Here is a 13,049-nt window from a genome sequence, read left to right on the forward strand (position 1 = left end):
AATTTGACCCAATGTTATGAGCAAGTTTAAATGCTTCTCTATTGCTTTAGATAATAAGAACTAGGGTTGTTGGCAAATAATATACTTGCAGATTGTATATAAGCTTCTGTTCGTTTCAACTCAATCTAGCACATTTCATTATCTTATATTTTATGAAACTCCAAGGAAGCCCTTCTTCTATGAGTAGCAAAGCCCTTGTCTAGCTATATCTGGTAAAGTAGAGTAGGCTGGTTCGTAAGAGAGTTGGGGTGATAAGGAAACGATAGGATCATCTGAGACTGCATTAGTAAAAGATATCGACTACCGATCTATTAATCATATGAAATGGAATTACAAAGTTGTAGAATCATTTTAGTAGTAGCATAGTTTATCCCATAGACTTATATTATACAGCTGCAACCTCTTACTAGCCTACTTCTATGGTGATCCAACTAAGTTTCCTTATCAACATTAACCACGAACGCATATGAGGAAAGCTAATATGTCTATTATATCCTTATTTAATACATATAACTCTTCAGTCCTACTTAAGTATCTAAACTATCTCAGTAAAGAGAGTCAAAGACAGCAGTATTTTTAAGATTTAAGGTGTTCGATTAAAACTGGTTATAGCCATAATAAGTATAAAACTACAGGCTATGAAAAAGTATTTAAATACATCTCATATAGAACCCCTAGTAAATATTATTTCTATGTTGCTATTGATGTGTACATAATAACAAGTGTCATCTTTAAACCAACTTAGAAACATAAGCTCTTGCACCGGCGACTCCTTTATGATCCGCTTAAGATAAAGTAGATACAGGCATAACCATACTATCTTTAAATATCGTGTATTGACGTTGATAGTAAAGCTATCTGTTGAGGATGTATACTCTAAAGATATCGTAGGTGCGAAAGAGTATCCCTGTCACGTCATACCAGGTCTTATTGACGCCACCTTCGCGATAGAGGGGAACTCTCAATCTGGTAAGAAGCAGATAGGTATTCATAATGCAACACGAGAATTATATATATCCATAACAAGAGATACCACGCTCAATTATTATATGCTCTCCGGCGCTATAAACGTTCGGGTAATGCCGGGGTCGTGTTATCATAGGAGAGGCTGATCACGACATTACGGTCCACGTCTAGCTACCATTAGCTACACTCGCCTTCTGCTATGTGTGACGTCCGATAAGATCATTTACTAATTCTTAAATCCAGCTAGAGTGCAATTCATATGTAACTACATCTGTAGAAGTATTACCCCCTTTACTACCGATATAAGTGAATGTCTCCTCATTTCAAAAGGACAATAGGTCAACATAACTCGAGATAGAGGTCTATTCTATCATAGAGTTGAGCCTCTGTCGTGGGTACTGGTATAACAATGGCGGGAAACGAGAACCACAAAACGACCATATGGTCATCAACGCGACAGGAGCCCAGCCAGCACGAGAGCAGTGGTAATGGCAGGTCTCGCATCGGGAGTCTTTGGATCAGACTGATGAGCTCTGTCGGGTGGTATCCAAAGGGCATGCCAGAAGAGGAGAAATGGCTAATCCTGAAACTCGACTTGAGCATCTTGATCTTCGGCTGCCTGTCTTTCTTCACCAAGTACCTGGACCAACAGTCGATCACCAATGCATATGTCAGGTAAGTGCTCAACATATATACTACCGTGCATGGCTGCTAATACACGAGATTACCAGCGGTATGAAAGAAGAGCTCGGCATGTACGGCGACCAGCTCAACTACATCACGGCAACCTTTTGGGCGTCATATTGCACCTTCATGATTCCAGCGTGCTACTTCCTGACGCACTATCCCGCCAATAGGGTCCTCCCGGCTCTGGAAATTGGATGGGGATTATCTACCTTTGGTCTGGCTTGGGCTAAGAACGTCGAGACGCTATATGCTATGCGATTTTTCACCGGTCTCTTCGAATGCTGTTCCTTTACTGGAACGATCTACGTTATCGGTTCTTGGTATAAGCCAGGGGAGATTGGGCGACGCGTCGCTCTTTTCTTCATAGCGAGTCCGCTCGGGACAATGTTTGCTGGGTATTTGCAGGCTGCGGCTTATACTAATCTGAACCAAGTACACGGCCTGGCCGGCTGGAGGTAGGACCCCTATACTAGAATGTGGTTCATTGAGAGATTCAAAATGGCATGTTGCTAATTAGCAGGTAGATGGCTCTTTATCGTCGATACGATCATTACGCTTGCCATATCAGTATTGTAAGTCTATATAACCATAGACATTAGTACTTTAGCGAATACTAATATATTCCAGCGGCTTCTTCGTCTTTCCCGACGTACCGACTAGGAAGAAGCCTCGTTTCATCACGACCGAAGAGCACGCTCTTGCACGTAAACGCATCCAAGGACTTGTAGCTCCGCCGCAGCTACAACTATCCCGAGATATATTCAAGCGGGTGTTTTCTCGTTGGCACTGGTACCTCTTCGTGGTCCAATGGACATTGATGGATCAAAACTTTCTCCCTGGAAGTCAACCCTTCTCTCTGTATCTGAAAGCAAAGAGTAACATATACTCGGTCGTTCAGATTAATACGATACCTACCATCGTTACGGCAGTGAGCATCGTCGTCGCGCTGTTCAGTGGTGTCGTTGCAGATAAGACCGGGCGGTTTTGGATTCCCGCCATCGCCGTGACTTTTCCGGTTCTTGTTGGTATGGCATTGCTTGTTGCTTGGGACGTTGGCGAGAGCGGCCGTTTAGCTGGGTTCATACTCACCGGATTCGAGGCAGGTAAGTTATCGCGCCAATGACCCGCCTCTCCCTTTTTTTCTTTTCTTTCGTTAATAGCTTGAGATGATTATACTAACCGCTTCCTAGCTTGCTCACCCCTGACCATGGGTTGGGCATCAGTGGTTATGGCTGGAGACGCGGAGGAACGTGCTGTAGTAACAGCCAGCATGAACGCCATCGGCCAAGCTATTACGGCTGGGACACAAGTGGTACAATTTCCAGCAAGCGGCGCGCCTAATTTTCGTGGCGGATTCATCAGTGTTCTAGCAACTACTGTAGCACAACTTGGCACCATCCTCGCCATCCTATTCTTGAGTCATAGGGAATACAAAGACAAACAGAAACACATAGATACGTTATCCGAGCCGGAGGTGGTGGTGGGGGATGCTGAGTTGGACAAGACGTTGGACAAGACGTTGGAAACTGATCGTTGATGTACTTTTGTGTATTATAGATGCTTGCTAGCTGAGTTAATATCCGCCTCGTGAGTTGTTGTTCGTGATACTAAGTATGTGTATGTAGGTATGTATGTGCGTAATGTTAAGGGGATTGGAAAGATAAAATGCTATTATGAAACCTTAACCCCCGTCAAGTATATAATACTGCTCATAGTATATGGTGTATGTATTTATCCATAAATACAACAATACGTGTAATTGCAGGTGGATATTCGGGTAATTATCGGCTATATACTTCGTAGCTTCGATAAAGTCTTGAGAACTGAGACTTTGCAGCGGGCGCCGGTCACTAACACCAACAAACCGCGGACCACCTCGAAACAGCACTTGCTATAGGTATATCCTCGAAATTGCAGCTTGGCCGCCATTGTCTACCCCGGCCTCAAGTGCTAGCTCTAACTTTTTTTTTTGCTTGAAGCTGTATTATCTAATTTAAGGCTGAGGCTTTACTTTTTCGTCTGGCTTTGAAGCTCTTGTTATGGCTGACGAAGCCGAGAACCCAGCCGAGAGCGCGGTCGAAGTTCGCGAGTCCATCGAGGCTAAAGCAACTAATGATGGCAATACCAACAACACTCCGCAGGATCTGGACGCATCTAAGGCCGCTATCAACTCCAGGGATGCTAGTGACAATGGCGAGGGTTCTAGAGGAGACTTAAGTATCAACGCCGTTGTGGACGCGAGCGCAGAAGCTGGCGCAGCTGGCGCAGATGCCGAAGACGACGCGGATGCCGATGGGGAGCCCGAGGAGGATCGCACCCCGGGCCGTCTTGATCACGATATGTTAATTGTCATTGAAAATACGGCAAATTATCTCTCTACTTATAGAGACGCCAAGTAAGTTCTACTGGCCTGGTTAGTGGTTGTTATTTCATCTAACAATGAACTCAATAGCGGTTACCATATTGCCTCGCACTTTCAGCGCATCCCGAACCGACGACTGATCCCAGAATACTACGACGTTATAAAGGAGCCCATCGCTTTTAGCACCGTTCGAGTGAGTCACCAGTCCAGTTGATCCCCCTTTTCACGTCGTCCTGACACTGATACTTCCCATTGTAGACCAAGAAGCTTAGAAAACAATACACGGCCTTCTCCGAATTTGTCAGGGATGTCGCCCTCATCTCCCACAATGCCATGGTCTATAATCGACCTTCCTCGGAATTCTTTCAAGACGCCGCTCGTTTACGAGAGATCTTTAAGGAGGAACTTCAAAGGCTAGTCAGTGAGGGAACTATCAAGCCCGAGGATGCCGTACTCCCAGACCTAGGAGAGATTCCCGAGGCGGAGGATTCCCCTCCTCCGGATCCAGATGAGGAAGAAGTGGAAGAGGAAGATGAAGAAGACGAAGAAGACGACGATGACGACGATTCGGACGATGAGGGTGGTCGACGACGTGGGCGACGGGGTGGTCGTCACTCGACTTCGGGACGAAAAGCCGACACGAGGGATGACGATTCACACAAGAGACGAGGCCGTCCTCCTAAGGTTTTTACTCCGCTGGAAGCCCGCATCCACACACTGTTAAAAGGTCTCCGAAAGCCAAAGCATCCCGATGGAGATCTGCTAATCGTCCCGTTCGAGAGGCTTCCGGACAAGCAGACGACTCCAGATTACTTCGCCGCCATAAAGAACCCCATAGCTATGGATCTGATCAAGCGTAAAGCCAAGAGGAAGAAGTATCAGAACGTGGATCAGGTGCTGAGAGACCTCGATTTGATGTTCGAGAACGCAAAGCTGTATAACGAAGAAGACAGCCAACTGTATAAGGATGCGGTCGAGTTGCAGCGGCAAACCCATTTGCTTGCTGAACAGGAGAAGGCCAAGCCCGATAGCGAATTCGAAGACGAGGATGGTAGGCGACCCCTACCAGAAATTTTCCATAAAGGGGAGATCTGGAGAGTTGGTAAGTTTTATGAATTGTCGCTTCTTCTATCACGTGTGATGAGGAGTATTGACTGAACTTAGGTGACTGGGTTCATATTACCAACCCGAACGATCTAACCAAGCCCATCGTGGCGCAGATCTACCGAACTTGGGAGGATAAGTCGGGACAGAAGTGGGTGAATGCGTGCTGGTACTACCGCCCAGAGCAGACGGTCCATCGGTTCGAGAAGCATTTCCTCGAAAACGAAGTGGTCAAGACGGGCCAGTATCGGGACCATCGCATCGACGAAGTAGTAGATCGGTGCTTTGTCATGTTTGTGACTCGCTACAACAGAGGTAGGCCGCGGGGGTTCCCTAAGAACAAAGACGTCTATGTTTGCGAGGCGCGATATAACGAGGAGAAGCATAAACTCAACAAGATCAAAACGTGGGCGAGCTGCTTACCTGACGAGGTCCGTGAGAAGGACTACGAGATGGATCTGTTTGAGGCGCCTCGCAAGCTTAAGAAGGTGATCAGTCCCATTAAGCATCTTCTTCAAGATGATGCGAAGCCAACGGATCCCTTACCCAAGCCAACCTGGGGAGCACCTAATGCGCCGCCCCTCATTGGGGCCGTGCATTGTCGCGAAAGAGAGCCGAATGTAAGTAGTCTCCTGTCTCCTATCTCCTTATTTTTAATTTTTTTTTGCCCCGCGCACCTAAACGTTGCTATCGCAATCATATTTCGTAACCTTCATACCCCCTCCCCCCCCTAGATGCCAGTTGAGCAGCAAACATGTAAAGGGGGATAAAGGGAATAAGAAGGGACCAAAAAAACAAAAACAAAACAAAAGAGTAAATGGATTTAATGTGCCCCTCTACTGACATTCCTATCTTACTCTTTCTGTCTTATCGATTGCATTGCAAGCTTTTCTTACCCTTTTGCCTTAACATTTTGCAAAGATAAAAGTTCACGGGTGGATAGCAATGTAATCCTCTTCTCTCTCTCTCTCTCTCTCTCTCTCTTTTTTTCCTAATGTCTCACTGAGCGCGTCACTTAAAATTAATCTAATTTCTCACCTTGCTCATACATTCTTTCTTTACAGGAATCTCCCCCTCCGGAACCAACACCATCTCCACCTCCGCCTCTCCCTATGATGGATTCAGTCCGTCGTCCTTCAATGATGGCAGCGCGTCCTATCGACGTTCAGGGTGATATCGCCATGGGTAATACTCATCACTTTTCTACTATCCCGGCTCCAGCTACGCCGACGCCTGGACATGTCGGCGCTTATGCTTCGCCTAATCCCTTCGCACCGCGTCCCAGTCCAACCCCGGTCCCTGTGCCACAATACGGCAACCATGCTGGCGTCCCCCATCCCGGCTTTCCGGTTCAGGGTGTCCAGGGTCCTCCACACGGCAGCCATGGTCATACCACACCACAGATGACTCCCGTACCACACTTCCAACCGCATCAGCCTCCTCACCAGCCTGCTGCTTACAACGGATACCCGCCTCAATACAGCACTACTCCAGTCCCCGTACCCCATCAGTCTCACCACCCGCCTCCTCACCCAATCAACTCGCCAATGCCCGCCTACGATACGTCGCATCGTATTGCGCCAACGCCCCCGCGAGCTCCCATGGCCGCCGCGCCTAGTCCCGCTCCACACGGGCAAGCTAACGTCTATAACCCGCCCCGTCCGGTCGAAGTTTACCGCTTGGATGACGCATTGAATGACAAGATTCCCGAGGAAGTTCGCGAGCAATTCCAACGCGACGAAGCTGGTCACGTGTTATTCTTCACCCAACCTCCTCTAGACCGCCCGCACCGCGGTCTATCTAGCGAGAGTGCTGGCCTCGGACATAGCGTCCGCTATCTTGCTGACCGCGCCCGTGAAGTCGAGGACCGTCGCGCAAAGCGAAAGGCAAGAGATGAACTACGCCAGGCCGAAGAGAAGAAGCGACAGGAGACCGCAAAACTTGCCGCCGAGGAGGAAAGCCAGGAGATAATCAGCCAGGCCCGCGATGCCTTAGCTAACTGGGTCGGTTCTATGAACAAGGAAACCGAGAAGTTGATGCGAGTTTACGATGGTTGGAGCAGTCGCGATGAGGAAATCGATAAGGTTGCCGAAACGACCGTGGGATAGGATCCCACTACGAATCCTGGGAACAAGCCTGGCGACGAGCCTTCCAATCAAATGTGATTCTGCAATAGCTACATTCTTCGAGCCTGTTTAGCACAAGTTCTACGGCGTTATTAAGGAGAGGATGATGGAATCCGCTTTCAAGGAGTCAAAAGATACCACTTCTCTGGTTAGGAGTACTGAAATCATTGGTTGTTTATAAGTGGGTAAATAGTATTATGGGTTCGGTTGCGCAATATATTAATGCGTAGTGTATAATAACATCAAGTTGCGGTACTTATCATCACAAACGGAAATTTATTTATACTAAAGTAACTAAATTGAATGTGTAGTAGGATTATGTACGATATATAAATGCTCTCTATCTATTAGACTGCTTGTGATATCTTATTCTTCGTGACTTATCTTGTAACTTTGGTACTTCTTGACGGGATGTGGTGTCTTGACTTGAATAGCGATGGAGATAGTAAGGAGTATAAAAGTGCCTCGACTTAGAATACTCCATTCCCTCAAGCCTGTAGATTATGTAGACTATTATAAGTAGAGCTACAAAAGCATATAAGTGATATCAAGCTCATTCATTAGCGTATAACCTATAGTCAAATCAACCTTCCCCTATACCACTACAAAATCAGAGCTACAAACGGAGCGAGAACGTTTCACTCTAATATCAGCTCTTTAGCTTTTGTCTAAACCAATTCAACGGCTTATCGTACCTACTCAACTACAACACTGTTGCTTTAAATGCCACTTTGAAATAACTTCCATAACCGTTCAATATTTAAACGAGCTGCCCTGGACTATCAAACTAAATGTGTCACGTATTCAACAAACACCAAGACGCCCTCTACATTGGTAATCTTTCTTGATTCTATATTGATTGCTAGGTACCGAATCTCGATACAGATTCTTCTGCTATAGTCGTGCCTATTCGCCTAGGAGAACCGCATTCTCCGTCTTATTCACCCGCAACCGCGACATCAGTTGTCGCGCCAGGGCGTATAACTCTATCCCTGAATTATCCGCTCTCCCAAGTCTTCGACCCCGATGAGGGGTAAGGGGGCTGCCCCGTCATTAGAAGTAGGTGAGTGGATTCGATCGATGATGGTGAGTAGTGTCATGATTGAGGTTTAGTATTCTCTCATTCTTTATGCTGCTATCTATTGCAGCCAATTCCTATGAGCAACCCTGCGCGAATCCGATATCGCGCAGCCCTCAGCAAAGTCATCATAGCAACCCAAGGGCGTTGATTTGTCACAACTAGGAGAAGTGACGTCTGATGATTTGTTGGCCTTCGGGCGAGAAGTTTTGTTGCAATAGTGGCGTCGGGTCGACATTTGCCGACTGAAGTAGGATTTGAATTGCTCGGGCCACGCGTGCGCCCAACGGTCCGTGGAGCATTTCAGCTTCAAGGGCCTGTCCTACGTAGACAAACACCTTGTCAACCTGGCTAGTTACCGCAGGGTTTTGTCTACATGAACGGTTAGTATTCTGACCCATTAAACATACTGTATATATATAAGATAAATAGTAGCTTGTCCACTTGTGAAACGGTATGGGGATGGAGATCGCGTGTACTATTAAGGGTTTGGGCTTACTGTTCGATTAACTCCACGAGATAGCCGTAGGCATACGGCGCTGCTTCTTCGTCGTTTGTTACTGGCAAAGTATTGACCCTATATAGCAAACTGGTTAGTAGCTGTGTTTGATTTGTGATCGTGCCAGATACATACCATTGTGCTGCGATAGCTTGGGGATCCTGTAGACTCTGTTTGTTAAAGTGTAAAATCTTTGCGATAGCCGCGCAAGCATTCTCTGTGCACACATTAGCGACTTCCGAAATACATGATGAATTCAACAGGGTGACGCACCAGTGGCGTAAACAGCCTCTTCACCGCGCGCATCCGGTATCTGAGTTGCTTGAAATAAGTAGGGTATCGATGTTGCCAGGAACTGAGACCAAGGAGCCCCACCACGATGAGCGGCCACACCAATGCCATACCTAAAGAGATGTTAGCGATTATCGAAAAGGGGCTTTAAGAGACCCGTAGTTATCAATGCGATATCACATCGGTCGCACCATAACTCAAGATGCAGGATTTAACTTACGCAGCAGCTTGTCGGATAGCAGCCGAGGGGTCTTTACAGCCTTCCAGGAGAGCAGTGCTAATAGCTTGAGCATAACGAACACTCTCTGGTCCACAATATTCTAGGACGTCATCCATGATACATAGACCCCACTGGCGCTGCGTAGGATCCGCCGAGGTAAGGAAGCTCTCGTACGTGGCCATGAGACGTTCCCATGGCTGGAGGAAAACGGAACCATGATTCTTGAAGATGGAATGGAACGCCTTGTTCATATCAGACAGCAAGGTCTGATCGTCCTCGATTGCAATCATGATCTCTTCGGCTTCATCCTCGGCATCCTCAGCAGCAGCTCCTTCCTTATCTTCTTCGCGTTTAGAAACACGGTCCCTATAGTCTTCGATAGCCGAGTGAACTCCGTCAATAAACTTGCCCATGTGTTGTAAGTTGAGGCAATCCTTGCCGACTACTTCGACCGACTCGTAAAAGCATTGGTACATCTCAGCCAGAGCATCAATAGCCGGTTCAGCAGTAAGCACCTCGAGCAGCTTGTCAACGGTTCCGGCCCATAGACCCCGAAGTTCATTCGACTCGGGGCCATATGCCTTCTTGTACGAGCTAAGCAGCTGAGGAACAAGCTTCGCTGAAATGAATCGAACGGGATCGTGGAAGAAAAATGCGAGACCCGGAAGCGCGATTTTCTCCATCGTGTCAGCGACATACGGAGCAAAATGACCCTCGAGGGTCTGCGCGTAAACCACGAGCAGCTCGATGGCCATATGCTTGTCATCCATAGTACTAGTTCTGATTCCAATCATCTTGCCCTTGAGCGGCACGAGCTCCCATCCGTCTTCTTGCTGAATCTGTTCAATCTCGTCGTCCGTATCCAATAGCTGGATGTCAGCCTTGGCGCTGGCCAATTCAACTAAAGGAGGCATGACATTTGGCAAGAAGCGTAAGAAATCGGCGCCCATAACTCTGCACATGCGTCCCCAGCAGTGCATGAGATATTGCGACTGTGGGTCGTCAGGATCGGTGATATGTTCTTGAACATTAGCAAGGAGTTCAACCAAGACCATAGCATCGTTTCCGAGGCGTTCCTTTCCGACGGCCAATGCTATCAAAGTGGCACATTCCATAGCCTTGGCACGAAGTAGCCGGTACTCCTTTTCGGTTTCCTGCCGCAGGACATTAACGAGCAAAGGCATCAATGTGTCATAGTACTTGGAAAAGGCAGCTTCGGCGGCATCGGCGATGGTGGCAATTGTTGAGAGTGCTTGTTCCTGGACATAGCGCTTCTCATTCTGGAGAAGTTGGAATAGTGAGGATAATAATTGGTCAAGGTAGGGTTCAAGGATGCTCTTTTCCGCCTCTTCACAAAAGTTAACCAATGCGGCAGCGGCATGCGCTTTAACCCGACCTTCCGGGGAGTCAAGCACAGGGATGATAGCTTTCAAGACAGTATCATAGTACTCTTTCTGCATCGTGGGCGCGAAGTCTGTGCTCATCTGACCAAGAGCCTGGCACCCGGCCCAACGAACTCGCGGATGGGGGTCCTTCAGCGCAGGAACAACCAACTCAAGAACATGGCTGAGTTCCTTAACCATAAGGTCACGGCAGCCTTCCGATATAGCCGAGATGGCCATCAGAGCCGCGTGACGATCCTTCCAGGCCATAGAAGTCATCATTCTGGGAAGCCAGTGGAACGTTGGGGCTAGAATAGTTTCGCCTCCGAGTTTGTTGGCCAGCCGGTCCATGCACTGCTCTCCTGCGACATGGTTCAAATCGCTCTCTTCCTGATCAAAGTCGTCTGATGCTAACCATTCGGCAGCATCGTCATCGTCTTCGCCGATATCTGTCATTAGACTTAAACACTGGGTGATCATGTCGGTCGTATAAGAGGGATCCTTGCGGCACATGGACGGGGCGTAATCGGCAAAAGTAGCCATAAGTTCGAGCGCATTCTGTCGGCTGAGATCATTTAACTCCTTGTCCTGTATAACGCCGACGCTGAACATGACGAGGTTGTGAAATAAGGGCCTAAACATCTTGGGCGAGGTCTCAGCTAAATCGATTAGGGCAACGAGGGCTTTGCTAAGGTCTTCTGAGTCATGCGAATCCTTGATAGGTGGTAGGATGTTGAGTACGTCGGGTAGTAACGAAAATACTTTGTTTTGATCCTTCTTGGGGAGGTTTCTGAAGAAGGATGCGAAGGCATCCATAGCAGCCAAGCGGACTGCAACAGAATCATCCTTGAATCCTCTGTTGAAGGCATCCAATACTGCATTATCATGCTGTTTCTCGATAATACCTGGTGTAGTCGCAAAGACACGGAATGCGGTCTCGCGTTGACCTGCGTCAGTCGCCACGCTCAGGTTGAAGAGAACGGCTAGAATCTCGGGCCATTGCTCGGCTGGGACATGTAAGTTAGCGGTCGTTCTCGCGAATGGTCTAATATTAGCGCTACAGCGCCTAACAATTCCTGCTCCTAGGAATAGAGGGAACACAGCAGGTGGAACAGAAAGTGGTCGCGAACGCATCGTGAGCGTTAAGTAAGAAGAAAAAAAAGAGAAGGTCGGTAATAGACTAACTGGATTCTGAGTATTGTCTTGCGACGTCGGCAACAGCGTCACTTATTTTATTCCGTACCAGGCGGTCTCTCTCGTTGGCTAAGGCTTCAAGGAGCTTCTGGCGGATAACGGAAGCTTGCTCGAAAGGTAATGATATAAATACCTCAGAATTGTCGCCTTTGTCGTTCTTGCGTGTCTTTGATGCTATTCGACGAAATATGACGGCAGCAAAGGAGCGCAGCTATACAAATAGATTGTTATGTTAGTTGGTCTTTCAAACGTAACAAGTGGAAGACAATCAAAGAGTCTGCTTACAGATGCTTCAGGTGAGGCTGCTATCTGCTCAGCCAGGCCCATCAACAGAATTTCAGGGCGGGTGTTGGTCCAGGTATTTTGCAAATGCCCCTCGGCCTGAGATCGTATAGTGTTGTCCGAGGATTGCAGAGCTTGCAGGAGCTGCGTTAGCTCTGCATGAGTCTCTGCCGGAAGCACCGACATGATTTGTGATAATCGAGGTAGGTTTGCGGATTTGCGATTTGCGATTTGCGAACGATTCTACCTAAGAGAAGAAGAGAGAAGAAGAAGAAGGCGCGGTGTTTTATAGGAGGTAAAAATCAAAGTTTGTCAAAGCTGTATCGCTTTGAGATGTTGTGCCCCGCAGGGCTAAGACGCGGTGACCTACTACGGGCTCTGAGCGTAGATTAGGTAGAGGGCGCCGAAGATACAGTAGTAACGAAGTTCATAGAACAAATTCTTGTATACTCGAGGTAGGGTGGGGTGAGGTTCGGCAAGATTCGTACAAGCGGTCTTGATAGTAGATCTAAATAGTTCGGCAGTAGAAAAGAGTTTGTCTATGTTGATGTTGTCGTTGTCGTTGTCGTGTTTTTTTTATTTGGCATCAATAGTAGCGAGGGGTCGCGAAAGAGGGGAGGTTTCGCTATGGACCTTTTTTTTTTCTTTTCCCCAATGCACGCTGCTTGAACACCAAGAAATAAAATAAATTCCTAGACCTGCTAGAGTGCACTATATGGTCCGTGCATAAATGCTTTCGTCTAGCTGTGCTAACTTCAAAGAGCAGCTTTTGGCTGTTTTTGATTGCTTGACTTGGTGTGATTTAGCTGAATTGGGTTTAGGTCAGGCACACAACCAACCTTCTTACATGTATGATAA

At 47.4% G+C, this 13,049-nt stretch overlaps 3 protein-coding genes across 3 annotated transcripts; 2 read left to right on the forward strand and 1 right to left on the reverse strand.

Moving 5' to 3' along the window:
* The first annotated feature begins 1,631 nt into the window (after window positions 1–1,631).
* On the forward strand, window positions 1,632–3,279 carry F4817DRAFT_338749 (major facilitator superfamily domain-containing protein). Its single transcript, XM_049303458.1, has 3 exons — window positions 1,632–2,108; window positions 2,178–2,225; window positions 2,281–3,279. The coding sequence occupies exons 1-3, from the start codon at window positions 1,702–1,704 to the stop codon at window positions 2,774–2,776; spliced, it is 951 nt and encodes a 316-aa protein (XP_049158621.1). The 5' UTR covers window positions 1,632–1,701; the 3' UTR covers window positions 2,777–3,279.
* A 113-nt stretch (window positions 3,280–3,392) lies between these two features.
* Window positions 3,393–7,597, forward strand: F4817DRAFT_338756 (uncharacterized protein). The gene is made up of 5 exons (XM_049303459.1): window positions 3,393–4,048; window positions 4,106–4,208; window positions 4,274–5,117; window positions 5,180–5,739; window positions 6,184–7,597. Exons 1-5 carry the CDS (start codon window positions 3,693–3,695, stop codon window positions 7,225–7,227), a joined length of 2,907 nt encoding a protein of 968 aa, XP_049158622.1. The 5' UTR covers window positions 3,393–3,692; the 3' UTR covers window positions 7,228–7,597.
* Window positions 7,598–7,795: 198 nt separating this feature from the next.
* On the reverse strand, window positions 7,796–12,887 carry F4817DRAFT_338758 (ARM repeat-containing protein). The gene is made up of 7 exons (XM_049303460.1): window positions 12,195–12,887; window positions 11,901–12,120; window positions 9,334–11,722; window positions 9,096–9,226; window positions 8,958–9,039; window positions 8,823–8,900; window positions 7,796–8,695 (listed from the first exon to the last, which is right to left on the reverse strand). Exons 1-7 carry the CDS (start codon window positions 12,375–12,377, stop codon window positions 8,485–8,487), a joined length of 3,294 nt encoding a protein of 1,097 aa, XP_049158623.1. The 5' UTR covers window positions 12,378–12,887; the 3' UTR covers window positions 7,796–8,484.
* Between the last annotated feature and the right edge of the window lie 162 nt (window positions 12,888–13,049).

Source organism: Daldinia loculata (genome assembly GCF_022478755.1).
Source record: "Daldinia loculata strain CBS 113971 unplaced genomic scaffold F4817scaffold_27, whole genome shotgun sequence".
NCBI classification, from domain to species: domain Eukaryota; kingdom Fungi; phylum Ascomycota; class Sordariomycetes; order Xylariales; family Hypoxylaceae; genus Daldinia; species Daldinia loculata.